Here is a 13,422-nt window from a genome sequence, read left to right on the forward strand (position 1 = left end):
ATATAATTTAATTTAAGTTTAATAATAAAATAATTTATTTTTGGTTTAATATTATAAATTTTATAAAGATAATAATTAAGTATTCTGTTAGAATTTAATGATTATATTAATTATATTTTAATTTTTTATATTTTAAATGAGATATTTATCATGTATTTGATTATGTTTATCTGCAGTTAGTTACACGAATTCAGATATGGGATGAAATCATATAGAGATGAAAGTTTAAGAGTTTTTAAGAGTTTTAGCCAAATGTTTTATAATATAGTATAGATATATTAATTATATTTTAATTTTTTATATTTTAAATGAGATGTTTATCATGTATTTGATTATGTTTATCTGCAGTTAGTTACACGAATTCAGATATGAGATGAAATCAGATAGAGATGAAAGTTTATGAGTTTTTAAGAATTTTAGTCAAATGCTTTATAATATAGTATAGATAAGAGTTTAAGAGATTTACATTAAAATTAGGTGGATCCTGAAAATCATTTAAATTAATTGTGATGTAACGCAACTTTTTTTATTCAAATACAGACGATTATTAAATCATTTCCCCTATTTTTGCATCCCTACCTACCACCTAAAAATATTAGAAAAACAAAATAATTATTAAGTGAGTGGTTATTGAAAATTAAAATTAATAACAAAGAAGGTGAGGCGGCTGAGGGAGGAAGGTAGGTAGGTAGGAGTTCTTTCTTCTCATCCGTCGGTTAGACCTGACTCCTCTTTGACGTTATTTGTTTAAATATATTAGAAATGTTATTTATGTAATATAATAGGGTATATCTTGATTTTAATGTTTTATTTTTTTATTTTTATTACGATCGATGTTATAATTTGGTTTTGAGAAAGTGATAATGTTTTTATTTTTTAATAAATATAAAATGAAGATTTTCATAAAAAATTGAAAAAAATATAAAGATATTAGTATCAAACTAACTATTTAAAATTTATCTTTTATTTGTGTAATTTTTTTAATTTAATTTTTTTGTTTAATAATATTTTTTTTATAAATATAATAATTAAGTATTTTTTTGTTACAACTCAATAATTATCTTAATTATATTCTAGATTTTTTATATCTAAAATAAGATATTTATCCTTAATTCTCGATAATCAATACACATTTTCATCGTCTCGTCTTTTCTTTTAACAAACAATGCGGGAACACTTCAAGGAGATGTATTCTGTCTGATAAAGCCCTTATCAAATAATTTTTTCAGCTGAATCATTAACTTTTTTAGTTCAAAAGGTGCCAAATGATATGGAGCTCCGACTACTGGTGATGTCCCAGGCATTAAATTAATTCTAAACTCTACGGATCGATCAGGTGGTAAATTAGTCAAATTTTCAAGAAATACCTCAGGATATTTACAAACAACAGGGATAGACTCTTCTTTACTTTTTTTTTTTCTTTGAATCAACCACATAAGTTATAAAACTTTGACACCTTCTCTGAACATATTTTCGGGCTTTCATAACAGATTTCAGACTAGTATGATGATCCCGCCGATCACCATAAATCATACCAGCCATTTCCCCGGTAAATCAGTGTTTGATCATCATTTTGTTACACATAATACTGGCCTGATTCTCTGCTAACCAATTCATACCCACCACAATACCAAATTCCCTCATTGGTATCGGGAAAAAACGAATCGGTAACCCACATCCCTCACTCTCAATTTGGCAATTATCAAATACGCGGGTAACAGATACTTTACTATTATTAGCAGTATCAACTACTAAATCATAGTCAAGCGGCACATAATTCACGTATAAACATCCAACAAATAAAGGTGATACAAATGAATAATTAGCACAAGAATCAAATTAACATATTGGCATATACAGAGTTTATAAGAAAGGTACATGTTACCACATTGGGGATTTCCTCTGACTCTCGCTTTGACATCTGAAAATACCGTTCCCTCGCCCTATCCGAGTCACCTCTCCGGATGTTGACTCCCCCACGCGTACTTGGAGTATTTCCAGAGTCGATCTCGGAGTCTTTAACTGGGGGCAATCTGGCTTGATGTGGTTGGGAGAATTACAATGAAAACAACGTTGAGGCATCCAACAATTTCTAGACAAATGCCCAGTTCCCCACATCTGTAGCACTTTCTTTGTTCCAAGTTACAGTCACCTTGGTAGACACGGTGACATCTCTGGCGTGGTCTTTCATTAAATCGTTGGACTGGACGATTCTCTGTTCTTACAAATTTTGGTCTTCTATACTCATTCGAAGACCCTTCCCATTTTCATTTCTCAATTATCATTCCCTCTCCTTGTCAGTTCTTGTTCCTTTATGTTGTTTCCGTCGTATCTACTAGCAATGGGAATGTTAAGGGATTCATTGCAATCACAAATTCTCGTATCGAAGGCTTTAGTCCGCAAATATACCTTTCGACCTTACGAGATTCTAATGAAATGTAGTGTTTAACAACACAAAGTGTTTGTTAAATTTTTCTGTGTACTCCTTTATTGTTTAATTGCCCTATTCTAACTTTAAAAATTGTTCTTCTAATTGTCTTACTGTTGCTTTCGGGCAGAATTGCTCCCTTGATTGGTCAATAAATTTCATCCAAGACATTGTTTGCAAAATATTAGGTCTTGCAAGGGATTCAAAATCCCACCAATATAAAGCATTAGACCTAAGAATTGATACGACAAATCTGACCCTGTCTTCGTTGGAACACTTGTATTGAATATTGATTCTATATCCCTCAATCAATATGTTGCCTTCACAAGATATATTTCCCCGGAGAATGTTGGGGGTTTACATGTTAAAAACATTTTGATGTCGCCCCCTCTGGTGTTTGCATATTGGACTTGTGGATTAGTTTCTACTATTTTTGTTTCCACCCTGGCTGGTACTCCCAAAATTTAAATCAGAGTACTTCTCAACTTGCTCATTTCCTTCGCTAACATATCTCGAGCAACATACTAAGGATGTTGTACTAGTTTTTGATTAACGTTCTATTGAATTGATTCACCCTGGTCTGGATGAACTTTAGATTGTCTATTTCTTCTTCTCCCACGACCCCTGCCCCGACCTTTCCTTCTACCTCAGCCTGCTGGTAGATTGGTAGGAATATTTTTATGTGAACTCTCCCTCTCGTCTGGGCTAATGAGGGCCATCCTTTCAGATCTTTTTGAGTGGCTAGCCATCTGTAAATTTTTAAAATTTAATATTCACATAATCACATTCCACAAATATAATAAGGTGTCCAAGTACAAATATATACCTGTAAACTCATGATTATATTGGTCATTTGTATTTTGAATTTACCTTACATATCGTTCTTTTAACCCATCATATTTATTCCAAAGGTTATACGTATGTCAAAGATCCTTGATATGAAAATAATACAGTTTAAGTCTAGGCATCATGCTGGATATCTAAATCCCTTAAATTCAGGCTCTGATAACTAACTTGTAACACCCCAATATCACATTTGCATATAAACATATATTTTCATATATCAAGAAATATAATTTACACAACTTGTCTCACTATTTACAAAAACTACATTACAAAATAGCTACCAATTTTTTCCATAAAATCTTTATACAAAACTTGTTTACAAAACAAGAATTAAAATATAAAAGATAACATGTTATCCCAACATCTCAGCAAGCAGATATAATTCCTCACAATTTCCCTTTCTCCTTTTCGTTTGGTTGTGCCTGACTTGTAATGCACATTTTCCAAAACACCAAAAATGAGGGTTAGACCTTGAGATTTAGTGAGGAATTTCATTTGAATGCTATTACAGGGTGAATAATCACCAATACACTTTTATAAACCCATATTTGTATCAATAACAAATATATAACATTCTTATAAAAACAAATATCTTTTGTCACATCAAAAGGATGAGATATTATCTAATTATGGCATCAAATAGCCAAACAACTCATTTATCACATGATGATAAAACTCATCGCCCCATATAGGTAAAATAACAAATTCCTCGCATGACATAGGTGAGGACAACCTAATTCCTCGCAACACAATAGTGCGAGGACCCATCTCATCGCATCACACTGGTGCGATAAGTTCATCTTGTCGTATCACAAGGATTAGACAATCTCACTCCTTGCATCACAAGGATGCGATAAGCACACTTTATCGCATCACAAGGATGCGATAAACTCAAGTCATCGCATCACACAGATGCGACAACTTCAGGTCATCGCATCTCAAGCGTGTGACAACCAAATAACACTTTTTGATCAAAACCCGGATTTTACATTATGTTTGATTATGTAACCTTTATTCTGATATACACATTTCTTTGATATGTCACTCTTATCCCAAAATACAATTCTTCTTGATATGTCACCCTTATACCAAAATACACATCTCTTTGATATGTCATCCTTGTTCCAAACACTTAATATAATCATATCAAAATACCAATTCATGCCAATTATAACATCAAAACAGTTTTATAACATCTCCATGTAAAGAACCATACGATTATAATTTCAACACCATAAAAGGAAAGATTGTAAAATAAGCTCACCTTATAAATCACAAAGAGATGAAGATTGAAACAACAAGAATTTAGTTTAATCACATAATCAACTTCTTCTTGTAATCTCCCTTTGGCTTCAGTTTGCTTCGTACGAAAGAGCACACACAAAGAAAACTTCTTCACCAACATTTTAACAATACCCACGAGATAATAAGAATATCTCATCTTAGAACTAATTAAACAAATGAGGCGGTGGAACTTTTAAAAACACTTAAGTGCGCGCGCGCGCACACACACACACACACACACACATATATATATATAGACTTGGGATCATGTGAGACCAATAGTTTTTCGTGAGACCCGTAAGACCAATTCTCAACCCTTGGATTAGATTTACAATCGTCAGATCTGAACATTCATAAACGCCACGAGACTTCTCAATATTTACAAAATTGTCACCTTGCAATTTTGTAAATTAGATCATTAGATTATAAAGTTGATCAATGAACATAAATTGGTCTTACGGGTCTCACGAAAAACCCTTGGTCTCATGTGAACCCGACCCTATATATATATATATATATATATATATATACATTTTAACAACACCCACGAGATAATAATAATATCTCATCTTAGAACTAATTAAACAAATGAGGCGGTGGAACTTTTAAAAACACTTAAGTGCGTGTGTGTGTGCACACACACACACACACACACACACACACACATATATATATATATATCTGAGATACGACACCACTTTTCAAAAACAACCCTGAATTTTACAACCAATTAAACGGTTATCACATATAACATGCTCGCAAAAACATATAAATAAAACGATTTTCTCGCTTCACTCAAACGATACAAAACCATAAGTGTACGTTTGCTTTGTAGGAATGAAATAAATTTGGATTTCAAATCCATTCCAATCTCATGTTTGGTTTACAAGATTGTTCGAATTTGAAATCTAAAGATTTATTTAAAATCAGTCAAACATAGGATTTTGAAATCTCACAGGGTTATTGAGATTTGACAAGGATTTCTATATAATAATATTTTAAAATATGTTTAAAACACTTGTTTTCTAATAATTTATTAATAAAAAGGTAATCAGGTTATTTTTATGATAATCAATAATTTGTTTTTATAAATTATATATAGAAAATGGAACGGAATCCATCAAACCAAACACGCAAAAAATTCCATATCCTTTCAAATCCAAATCCTTTAAAACTATTCCATCAAATTAAACGCTTCCTAAAAACAATTAAGAATGACGCATCATAGAAGCATAAAACAGTACTCAAAGTTTAAAATCTCAACTTCAAAATCGAAATTGAACCGTGTTTCTGTTGTGTGTGTGTGTATATATGTGTGTATATATATATATATATATATATAAGGTTCGATCCCGTGTATTATATGGGGTAATTTGAAAAAATTAAATCATGTCAGAAACTTATCTTACATATATGAATGATCATCGAAAGTACGATGCTACTTCAAACTTGTACTCTTGAAATAACTCTGAAGAATAACTCTGAATAATTGAATTTAGAAATGAATCTACATCAATGATTAGTTAAAATGAAGTTAACCCTAAAATAAAATTAAATTTAGAAATGAAACTATATCAGTAAATTGAATTTAAACTTAGAAGTAAATTTAGAACGACTATTCAGACTTGTACTCTTGAAATAACTCTGAAGTATAACTCTGAAGAATGACTTCAGACTTGGACTTGTACTCTTAAAATAACTCTGAAGTAAAACTTTTCAGACTTCAAAACTCTGTATAGTCAAGAAAAGTTAACTTTTGTCGACGTCCGACACAAATCCCCCATAAATCCGTCATTAAATTTTTTTTAAAAATAAAATTTTATTTCTGTAACTTTCCCAACGTCTTTTTGTTACTTAATTGTGTGTCCTTCCACTCTAATGGACCAATGTCGATGACCAAGTTGCTATCAGTTTCATAACTAGTTATTGATGCGTACTAATGTCTCTACATGCACATGGATTGATTCTTTTTACATTGAGATAAACATGAAGCTCCTTCAGTTTTCCAGAGAGCTGAATGTGTACATCTAACGGTTGTTTGTTTACATTTTAATAGTTTCATTAAGAGACAATATCTAAATCGTTAAAAGGTGAATTTTATTTGACAAAAAAAAAAAGTTTGTCTTTTAATGGTTCTAAAACCCTCTTGAATGATTTTGTATCATAGACCTCCCTTAACCATTCAGCACCCTAATTTCATTGTAAACAATCATCAAACAATTATATTTATTTTGCATTAGATCATGAGAGCCTCTTAATCATTCTGACCACTCAATCATTCTGTATCAAACCATTCAACAACTACCAAACAGTCCCTTAAATAATCACCTAAGTTGCATAGGACACTTAATTATTTCAGAGTTTTTTTGTCAATAAATTGATTGTCCACATGATATGAAAAGTCACTTTTGTCTTTCGATTGAGGGGATTGCAAATGTTTGCACATGGACTCTTTCTTCGTTTATGTGAGAATTTATGAAATTTTATTACGTATTCAGATTACCTTTTTAAATAATCCTTACAAAATGAAGGAAATTTTTTACATACATCGGAAATTTAGTCATAGTTTAATTAATGTCGGTATCCAACGTTTTGACTTGGAAATTACAAATTATACACACACCTCAATAATTTTTAGTGATCAAGTATGTTAGAGCATCTTCAACAACTCTCATATTTTAGAAAATTTTGAGATATTAGAAAATTTTGTTCGAACAGTTATATTAAATTATTCTCTAAAACTGAGAAAAAAATGAGAGATAGTGGAAAATTATATTTGAAAAAGAAAATATAGCATAACTGTTGAAGATGTTCTAAATCCGTATTTTAGACAACTGGAGTTTGATAAATGGGCTTCGGTCATTGATATATTGGGCCAAACATCATAACTATGAAATTGTACACATACAAAATGGTATAAAATAACTAGAAAGAAGTAAAAAAAAAAGTAACACAAAACTTGCTTCACCAAAAAAAATAGTAACATGGTCGTGGTGGGTGGTGATGGAATTCAATTCTTTCTATTATGTCAATAAATGACGAGTTCATTAATTTGTGGAATTCAATGGAATTTGAAGGATTCCATCGATTTCAAGAAATGAACCAAACAAAGGTATTGAAATTTGGTCAAAGAAATTTGTTATTTCAATTTCATCAAATTTCTTCGAATTCCGCGAACCAAACTGCCCCTAAGAGATTAAGTTCATAAGTGGTTCGTCGGAATCTGGTGGAATTGGAACTATAAATTATACAGACCGAATTTTATTCATGTCTTAGATTCATTTTATGAGTTATATTACGAAATTTTAGTTTCACATATGATGGAATCTCTATTTTTTTGGCTTTTAATAAAAAATTCCATTTCCATTTCATCAAATCTTTTGACAACAAACCATCATACCCTTATAGACACTTTAATCTATTCCATCCCACCATGACAGCCGATAGCCGTCACCACACCATCGCCACCACCACCACTACCGTCACCTCCACCATCATTGTCACCACCACCTCTATCGCCACTGCCACCCTTGTTACCATCAGTGCCGTTACCACCACCATCGTTGTTGTCACCATTTTCATCTCCATTATCTTCGCCAACACTGCCACTGACACCACTCTCACCAGAATTTCCCACCACCGCCGTCTTTGCCACTATTGCCACCATCATCACCAATCCATATTATCATCAAATTTATTATTATATAGCATTTATAAATCAAACAATAAAATACGAAAACACCTTAAAAGGGTGTTTTAGTAAATTATCACTATTTTAATTATAATCTAAGGTTATATTTCAGAAATCAAACAAACAGATTCCAACTCTTTTGATAGATTTCATTTATATTCCTGCAAACCAAAGGCATGGTTAATATAATTAAATTTCATTCCAATACATTTCATTCTTTAAACCAAACACCACCTAATTAATACAATTAGGGGTCGTTTATCAAGCACTTACCTGATAAGTACTTACTGGTAAAATTTAACATTATTATGTACTTACCGGGTAAGATTTTAGTCCACCAAAACGACATAGTATACAACAATTTACCCGGTAAGCATTTAACGTGGTAAAAGTCGTCGTCCTCACTTACCGGGTAAGACTCTTGATCTTTGTCTCGCTTTTACCGGGTAAGATTCTTGTTCTTTACTATATTTATCTTGTGAGGTAAACAGCCTCTAAGACTAGAGATAAAAGAAGATTATACGAAAAGAAAAACAAGATGTCGATATGTCCGAGTGGTTAAGGAGACAGACTTGAAATCTGTTGGGCTTCGCCCGCGCAGGTTCGAACCCTGCTGTCGACGATCTTTTTGCTTCTCTCAATCAAATTCCCCTTTTGTATTTTGTTGGGTTATTAGGGTTTTTTTTGGGCAATCTGATCATCTCTCTAGGGTTTGCAAATTGAGTTTTGCTCCACAATTTGGAGTTCGTCTACATCAATGGAAGAGACGAGCAGCTCAACGATCACGAATCAGAAATCGACACAAGAGTTGGCGATGGAGGGGCAAAAACATTTGGAAGATACGATAGAATCAGCGTTTCAGATTTTATCTTCAATGAATGATGAACTCTGTAACCCTCATTTATGGTCCACTTCTTCTCCTCCCAATGTTAATACTAGCAACGCCCATCACGCCCCATCCAACGGCGATGCTACGTCGTCCGATACCGCCCATCACTTTGAGATGGGCGGTGGAGCTCTCGATGAAGCTCGTCTCCGCTACAAATCGTCTGTCGCCGCCCTCCGTTCCGTTCTCACTGCTATTCCCAATTCTAGAAAGGTATAGTCTTCCATTTCAATAAAATTTCAACTTTTTTTGTGTCTTTATCTATTTCATGTGATCATCGAACTGTTTACAAGCCTTTTAAGACCCAGTTCCACTAGTAACTGGGAGTGCATATGTTTTTTTTGCAATGTTTAATGGTTGCAAAGCAAACTCTATGGATGTATATGAATTGTGATGTTTCACCATGTTTTTCAATCAGAAAATGAACAAGTGTTTTGTATGATCCGACGCCAGTGATGATAGAAGGATTTAGAAGCCGCTGATTAGTGCAATAATGTTGTTGATTGTGCTTAGGTTGAAGCATAGGTGCATATTAGACACAGATATCACAACCCCTTGATTTAAATATAGAGAAACTGGGAACAAACTTGTCTGTTTCTTTCATCCCCTTTATATGCATTATGCATACTCTCTAAAATTGGTTAAGCTTCTCCTGTTTGCTAACTTGATGACAGAGACTGGTCCAAGGAAACCAAATCAGGTGTTAATGATTATAGGCATTGTATTAGTCCCTACAAAGCCGAAAACTTTAATACCCGTCTTCCATGCCCATAGAATGTCTATACATTGGTAGCACTTCCAAGAGCAGGGTTCTTTCACGACCGTTTTTAGGAGTCAGTGTTTGGGGAAAGGACTGATTGGTTCGATTTCATGGTCTGGGAGAAACGGTAGGGATGATGCAAACTGCTTTAGTTTCCTTTTGATGCAAAAAATCTTCCGATACTAAGGTGAGCATCTGCATGCCATACTCTCAAAATGGGGTCATGTTAAGCTGAAACATAGGATGTTATTTTTATATGTTGAACTACAGATTTAAACCTATAATCTCACTGGGAAGTTAAGACTAAAAGCACAAAGACTATGGTTTAACTGCTTCTCTTAGGCACCTGTCGACATTAAAGCCTATTCATTCATGCTTCTCTAATGAGATAATCGTTTTGTTCCACATTCCCAATAGATTAGCAGGCTGTTCCTAGCGGCTGAGCCCGTCCACCTTTTCTTTTGTCTTTGGTGATTAACTTCACATGTGTTTCCACTTAATGAAGGCCAAGGCTTATGATATTGATCCAATCTCAACCGATGAATTGGATGCGGAGAAGCTGGAAGAGCGGGCTTCCACCTTAAGAAAGGTATCTCACATTCTTCATAAGTTCCAATCTTATGCTGCAATTGTTTCTAACACATGGGTTGTATACATTGTAGGATCTTGAAAATAAAAACAAGCATCTAAAGCTTCTCATAGATCAGCTTCGAGAGCTCATTACAGACGTCTCAACATGGCAAAGTCCCGTTTCTATATGAAGCCTATCAGCACAGTATAATTGCAGCGGTAATTTGACAGTAAATTGCTAAAGCTGATGACATTTTACCAGATGGTCTTAGAAGCTAACGACAAGTTTGCTTAAGCTAAAATTCCTTTTCATGACATGGATGAACTCTAATAGATAGTTACAGTTATATAGTTCACTCAATTCGATCGTTGTATAAACTTTGCCTTCTTATTGTTGGTATTCGAGTCTAGATTCGTGTAATGATACAAAAGTTGTAACCAAATTGTGAAAGGGTACAAAGTTTTAACTTGATACCTCACACAACATTGAGACAACACATCTGGTTCCAACTTTTTTAGTTTACAACCAGGAAAAAAAAACGTAGATATATTCTAGAAATTTTGATGGGTGCGAATCGTTAGTTGTGAATCACGGTTCTGGTGGTGAGAGAGGATCTCATGTCGACAATCGCAGATTCATCCGCACCCAAGTTGATAGCTTCTTTGCTAGCCGTTATAAAACGTGAAACTGCACCTTTGACATACGTGTGGGCTTCTTTCACGCTCATTTTCTTCCCCATCTCGTCTGGGAAACTACTCAAGAAATGGTCACCATTAAGAACCGCGGCTAATTGAACCACTTCGCTCTGAAATTGAGACAGTCCCCTCGCTTCATCTGGCTCTGTCTCTCTCAATGGCGCAGCTTCAGGCAGAACCTCTGCAACCGATCAAAAGCTCATTAAAATTACTTCATACGAGTCTATGACACATATTCAAAATCAGATGCCAATATTTGGCAAACTAGCTGATTAAGGTAGTTGTTGGCCAATAAACTACTGTTAGCTGATAAGCTTGTCTTTTGGTAAAAACTAGCCAAGAAGTTCAATTGGCTGTGTTATTTTGGATGTTTAGTTAACTTACCAGGGCAATCGGTTCGTGGAGAGCTCAGTTGTCCAACGACTTGCTCGAAGGTTCCAGCCCAAGCGTCTCTATGAGTTAAATAGTTCGATGACAAGTTGAACATCTTCTTTATGGTAGCAGGAATGGAAGAATGCTCGTATTCGGAACTGGGTGTTGGTCCCTTTGGGCTAGTAATCACTGCATAACCACACGAGAAACACTACTTAAATCAAGAAATCTTGAATCTTTTGAATCTTCATATATGAATCTTACCGGTTCCTTTCTTGATCCAAGGAGACACCATTATGGTGGGAACCCTAACACCCAACCTATCGAACTTAAAGAACGAAGGTGCTGGACCAGTGTTCCCATCTGGGCTCGGTACATCTTTGTAAGGAGTCTTGACATGATCAAAGAACCCACCATGCTCATCATATGTGATCACCAAAAGGCTCTCATTCCATTGTGGACTTGCTCTTAATGTCTCGTAAACTTCCTTCACTAAATTCTGCCCATTTGCGACATCATGCGATGGGTGATCATCGTTCGCCGGGAAACCCTTTATATCGAAATATCTCGGCTCAATTACACTCAAATTTGGCAATTTACCATCTTTAGCATGTTGTTTGAAGGTACCATATTGATGAAACTTGAATACATACTTCAATTTCCTCATATTTCTGTAAAACAAAGTTGTGGGTATGTTCTGAAAATACACTCCCCAATCTTTCTTGTTCTCATGAAGCGAATCAAAAATGGTTTTTTGTGGATACCCTTTTGCTAATTGCTTCTTTACATGGCTTGTTGATCCATGGGAAGTGGCTGAGTAGACAAAGAGTCGGTTGGGTTGGGTTGGACCCGGAATTGAAGAGAACCATCTGTCAAAAACTGCAAATTCTTGGACCAATTTGGCAAAAATTGGGACATTTTCAGGTTTGAATCCTTTCATGACTGTTTCAGAAAGATTGGGTGACACTGAGAGTGCTTGTTCGACGAAACCAGTCATGGAAGGAATTGGGTTAGACCCAAATACCTGCTTCTCCACATCTTCAAACGAGTGACCCGGATCCGGATCCACATACTTCGCATCATCAGTGAAGCAGATAGACTCATCTTGTGTTACTTGGTTTGGTGTTCGGGTCAAGTTGGTTGAAAATGGGTTGCATTCTTTACCTGTAACACCATTGATTGACGGATTGATGGATTTCTTCATCCACCCAATCATGTGATCAAAAGATCTGTTCTCCAGAACCAACACCACTATCCTCTTGATGGGTTGTTGACCCGATGCATCTGCAAAACGGGTCGGATCAAGAACACAAGAAACAGTGAGAAACAGCAAGAAAATGGAGGAAAGTGATCTTCTGGTTGTTTCCATGGTTGGGTTTTTTGGTAAAGATGGAAGCTTTTTCAGCATCTCAAGATGACAACTAAAGAAGCGGAGGCAATAAGTGACATGAAACTGAACCAAAAACTGAAACTTTATTTTTTGGTGGAGGGAGTGCTTTAAATAACGCTAATACTAAATGCTATGCATGTATTAATACTTTATATTATATAAAAGTACAAATATACATACATATACATACATATATATATATATATAATACATACACACACACACATATATATATATGTATATAGAGAGAGAAGGCAAAATGGTAGTCAATTATATATTTATATATATGCAGTCAATTTATATCAGATGTCAATACAACATGTTTGTATCACATGTTATTACGTGTTTTATATCATATATGATCTTGAAACGTCTTGTATTCTCATAAATTGACTGCGTTCTCGTTTGATCTGTATGTCTTATTCTCTCTCCATATATAAATAGATTGCCTTTGGATTGTGTGAATTATGTTTATAATATTATAACTTTATTAAAGCAA

General features: G+C 34.3%; 2 protein-coding genes and 1 non-coding gene across 3 annotated transcripts; 2 read left to right on the forward strand and 1 right to left on the reverse strand.

Moving 5' to 3' along the window:
• The first annotated feature begins 8,789 nt into the window (after window positions 1-8,789).
• TRNAS-UGA lies at window positions 8,790-8,871 on the forward strand. The gene has a single exon. It is a non-coding gene; the product is annotated as a tRNA-Ser (tRNA).
• Window positions 8,872-8,906: 35 nt separating this feature from the next.
• LOC112510124 (mediator of RNA polymerase II transcription subunit 30) lies at window positions 8,907-10,942 on the forward strand. Its single transcript, XM_025115424.1, has 3 exons — window positions 8,907-9,348; window positions 10,401-10,484; window positions 10,558-10,942. Exons 1-3 carry the CDS (start codon window positions 9,007-9,009, stop codon window positions 10,654-10,656), a joined length of 525 nt encoding a protein of 174 aa, XP_024971192.1. The 5' UTR covers window positions 8,907-9,006; the 3' UTR covers window positions 10,657-10,942.
• On the reverse strand, window positions 10,837-12,970 carry LOC112510122 (non-specific phospholipase C6). Its single transcript, XM_025115423.1, has 3 exons — window positions 11,798-12,970; window positions 11,546-11,722; window positions 10,837-11,342 (listed from the first exon to the last, which is right to left on the reverse strand). Exons 1-3 carry the CDS (start codon window positions 12,939-12,941, stop codon window positions 11,044-11,046), a joined length of 1,620 nt encoding a protein of 539 aa, XP_024971191.1. The 5' UTR covers window positions 12,942-12,970; the 3' UTR covers window positions 10,837-11,043.
• Window positions 12,971-13,422: the final 452 nt, after the last annotated feature.

Source organism: Cynara cardunculus (assembly GCF_001531365.2).
Source record: "Cynara cardunculus var. scolymus isolate 2C chromosome LG 3, CcrdV1, whole genome shotgun sequence".
Taxonomy (NCBI): domain Eukaryota; kingdom Viridiplantae; phylum Streptophyta; class Magnoliopsida; order Asterales; family Asteraceae; genus Cynara; species Cynara cardunculus.

Coding starts and splice junctions, on each gene's coding strand:
- LOC112510124 (XM_025115424.1), top strand. CDS start 9,007: ATGGAAGAGACGAGCAGCTCAACGATCACGAATCAGAAATCGACACAA. Junction 9,349..10,400: donor CTATTCCCAATTCTAGAAAG/GTATAGTCTTCC, acceptor CACTTAATGAAG/GCCAAGGCTTATGATATTGA. Junction 10,485..10,557: donor GGGCTTCCACCTTAAGAAAG/GTATCTCACATT, acceptor TATACATTGTAG/GATCTTGAAAATAAAAACAA.
- LOC112510122 (XM_025115423.1), bottom strand. CDS start 12,941: ATGCTGAAAAAGCTTCCATCTTTACCAAAAAACCCAACCATGGAAACA. Junction 11,723..11,797: donor TTGGATCAAGAAAGGAACCG/GTAAGATTCATA, acceptor GTGGTTATGCAG/TGATTACTAGCCCAAAGGGA. Junction 11,343..11,545: donor TCCACGAACCGATTGCCCTG/GTAAGTTAACTA, acceptor GATCGGTTGCAG/AGGTTCTGCCTGAAGCTGCG.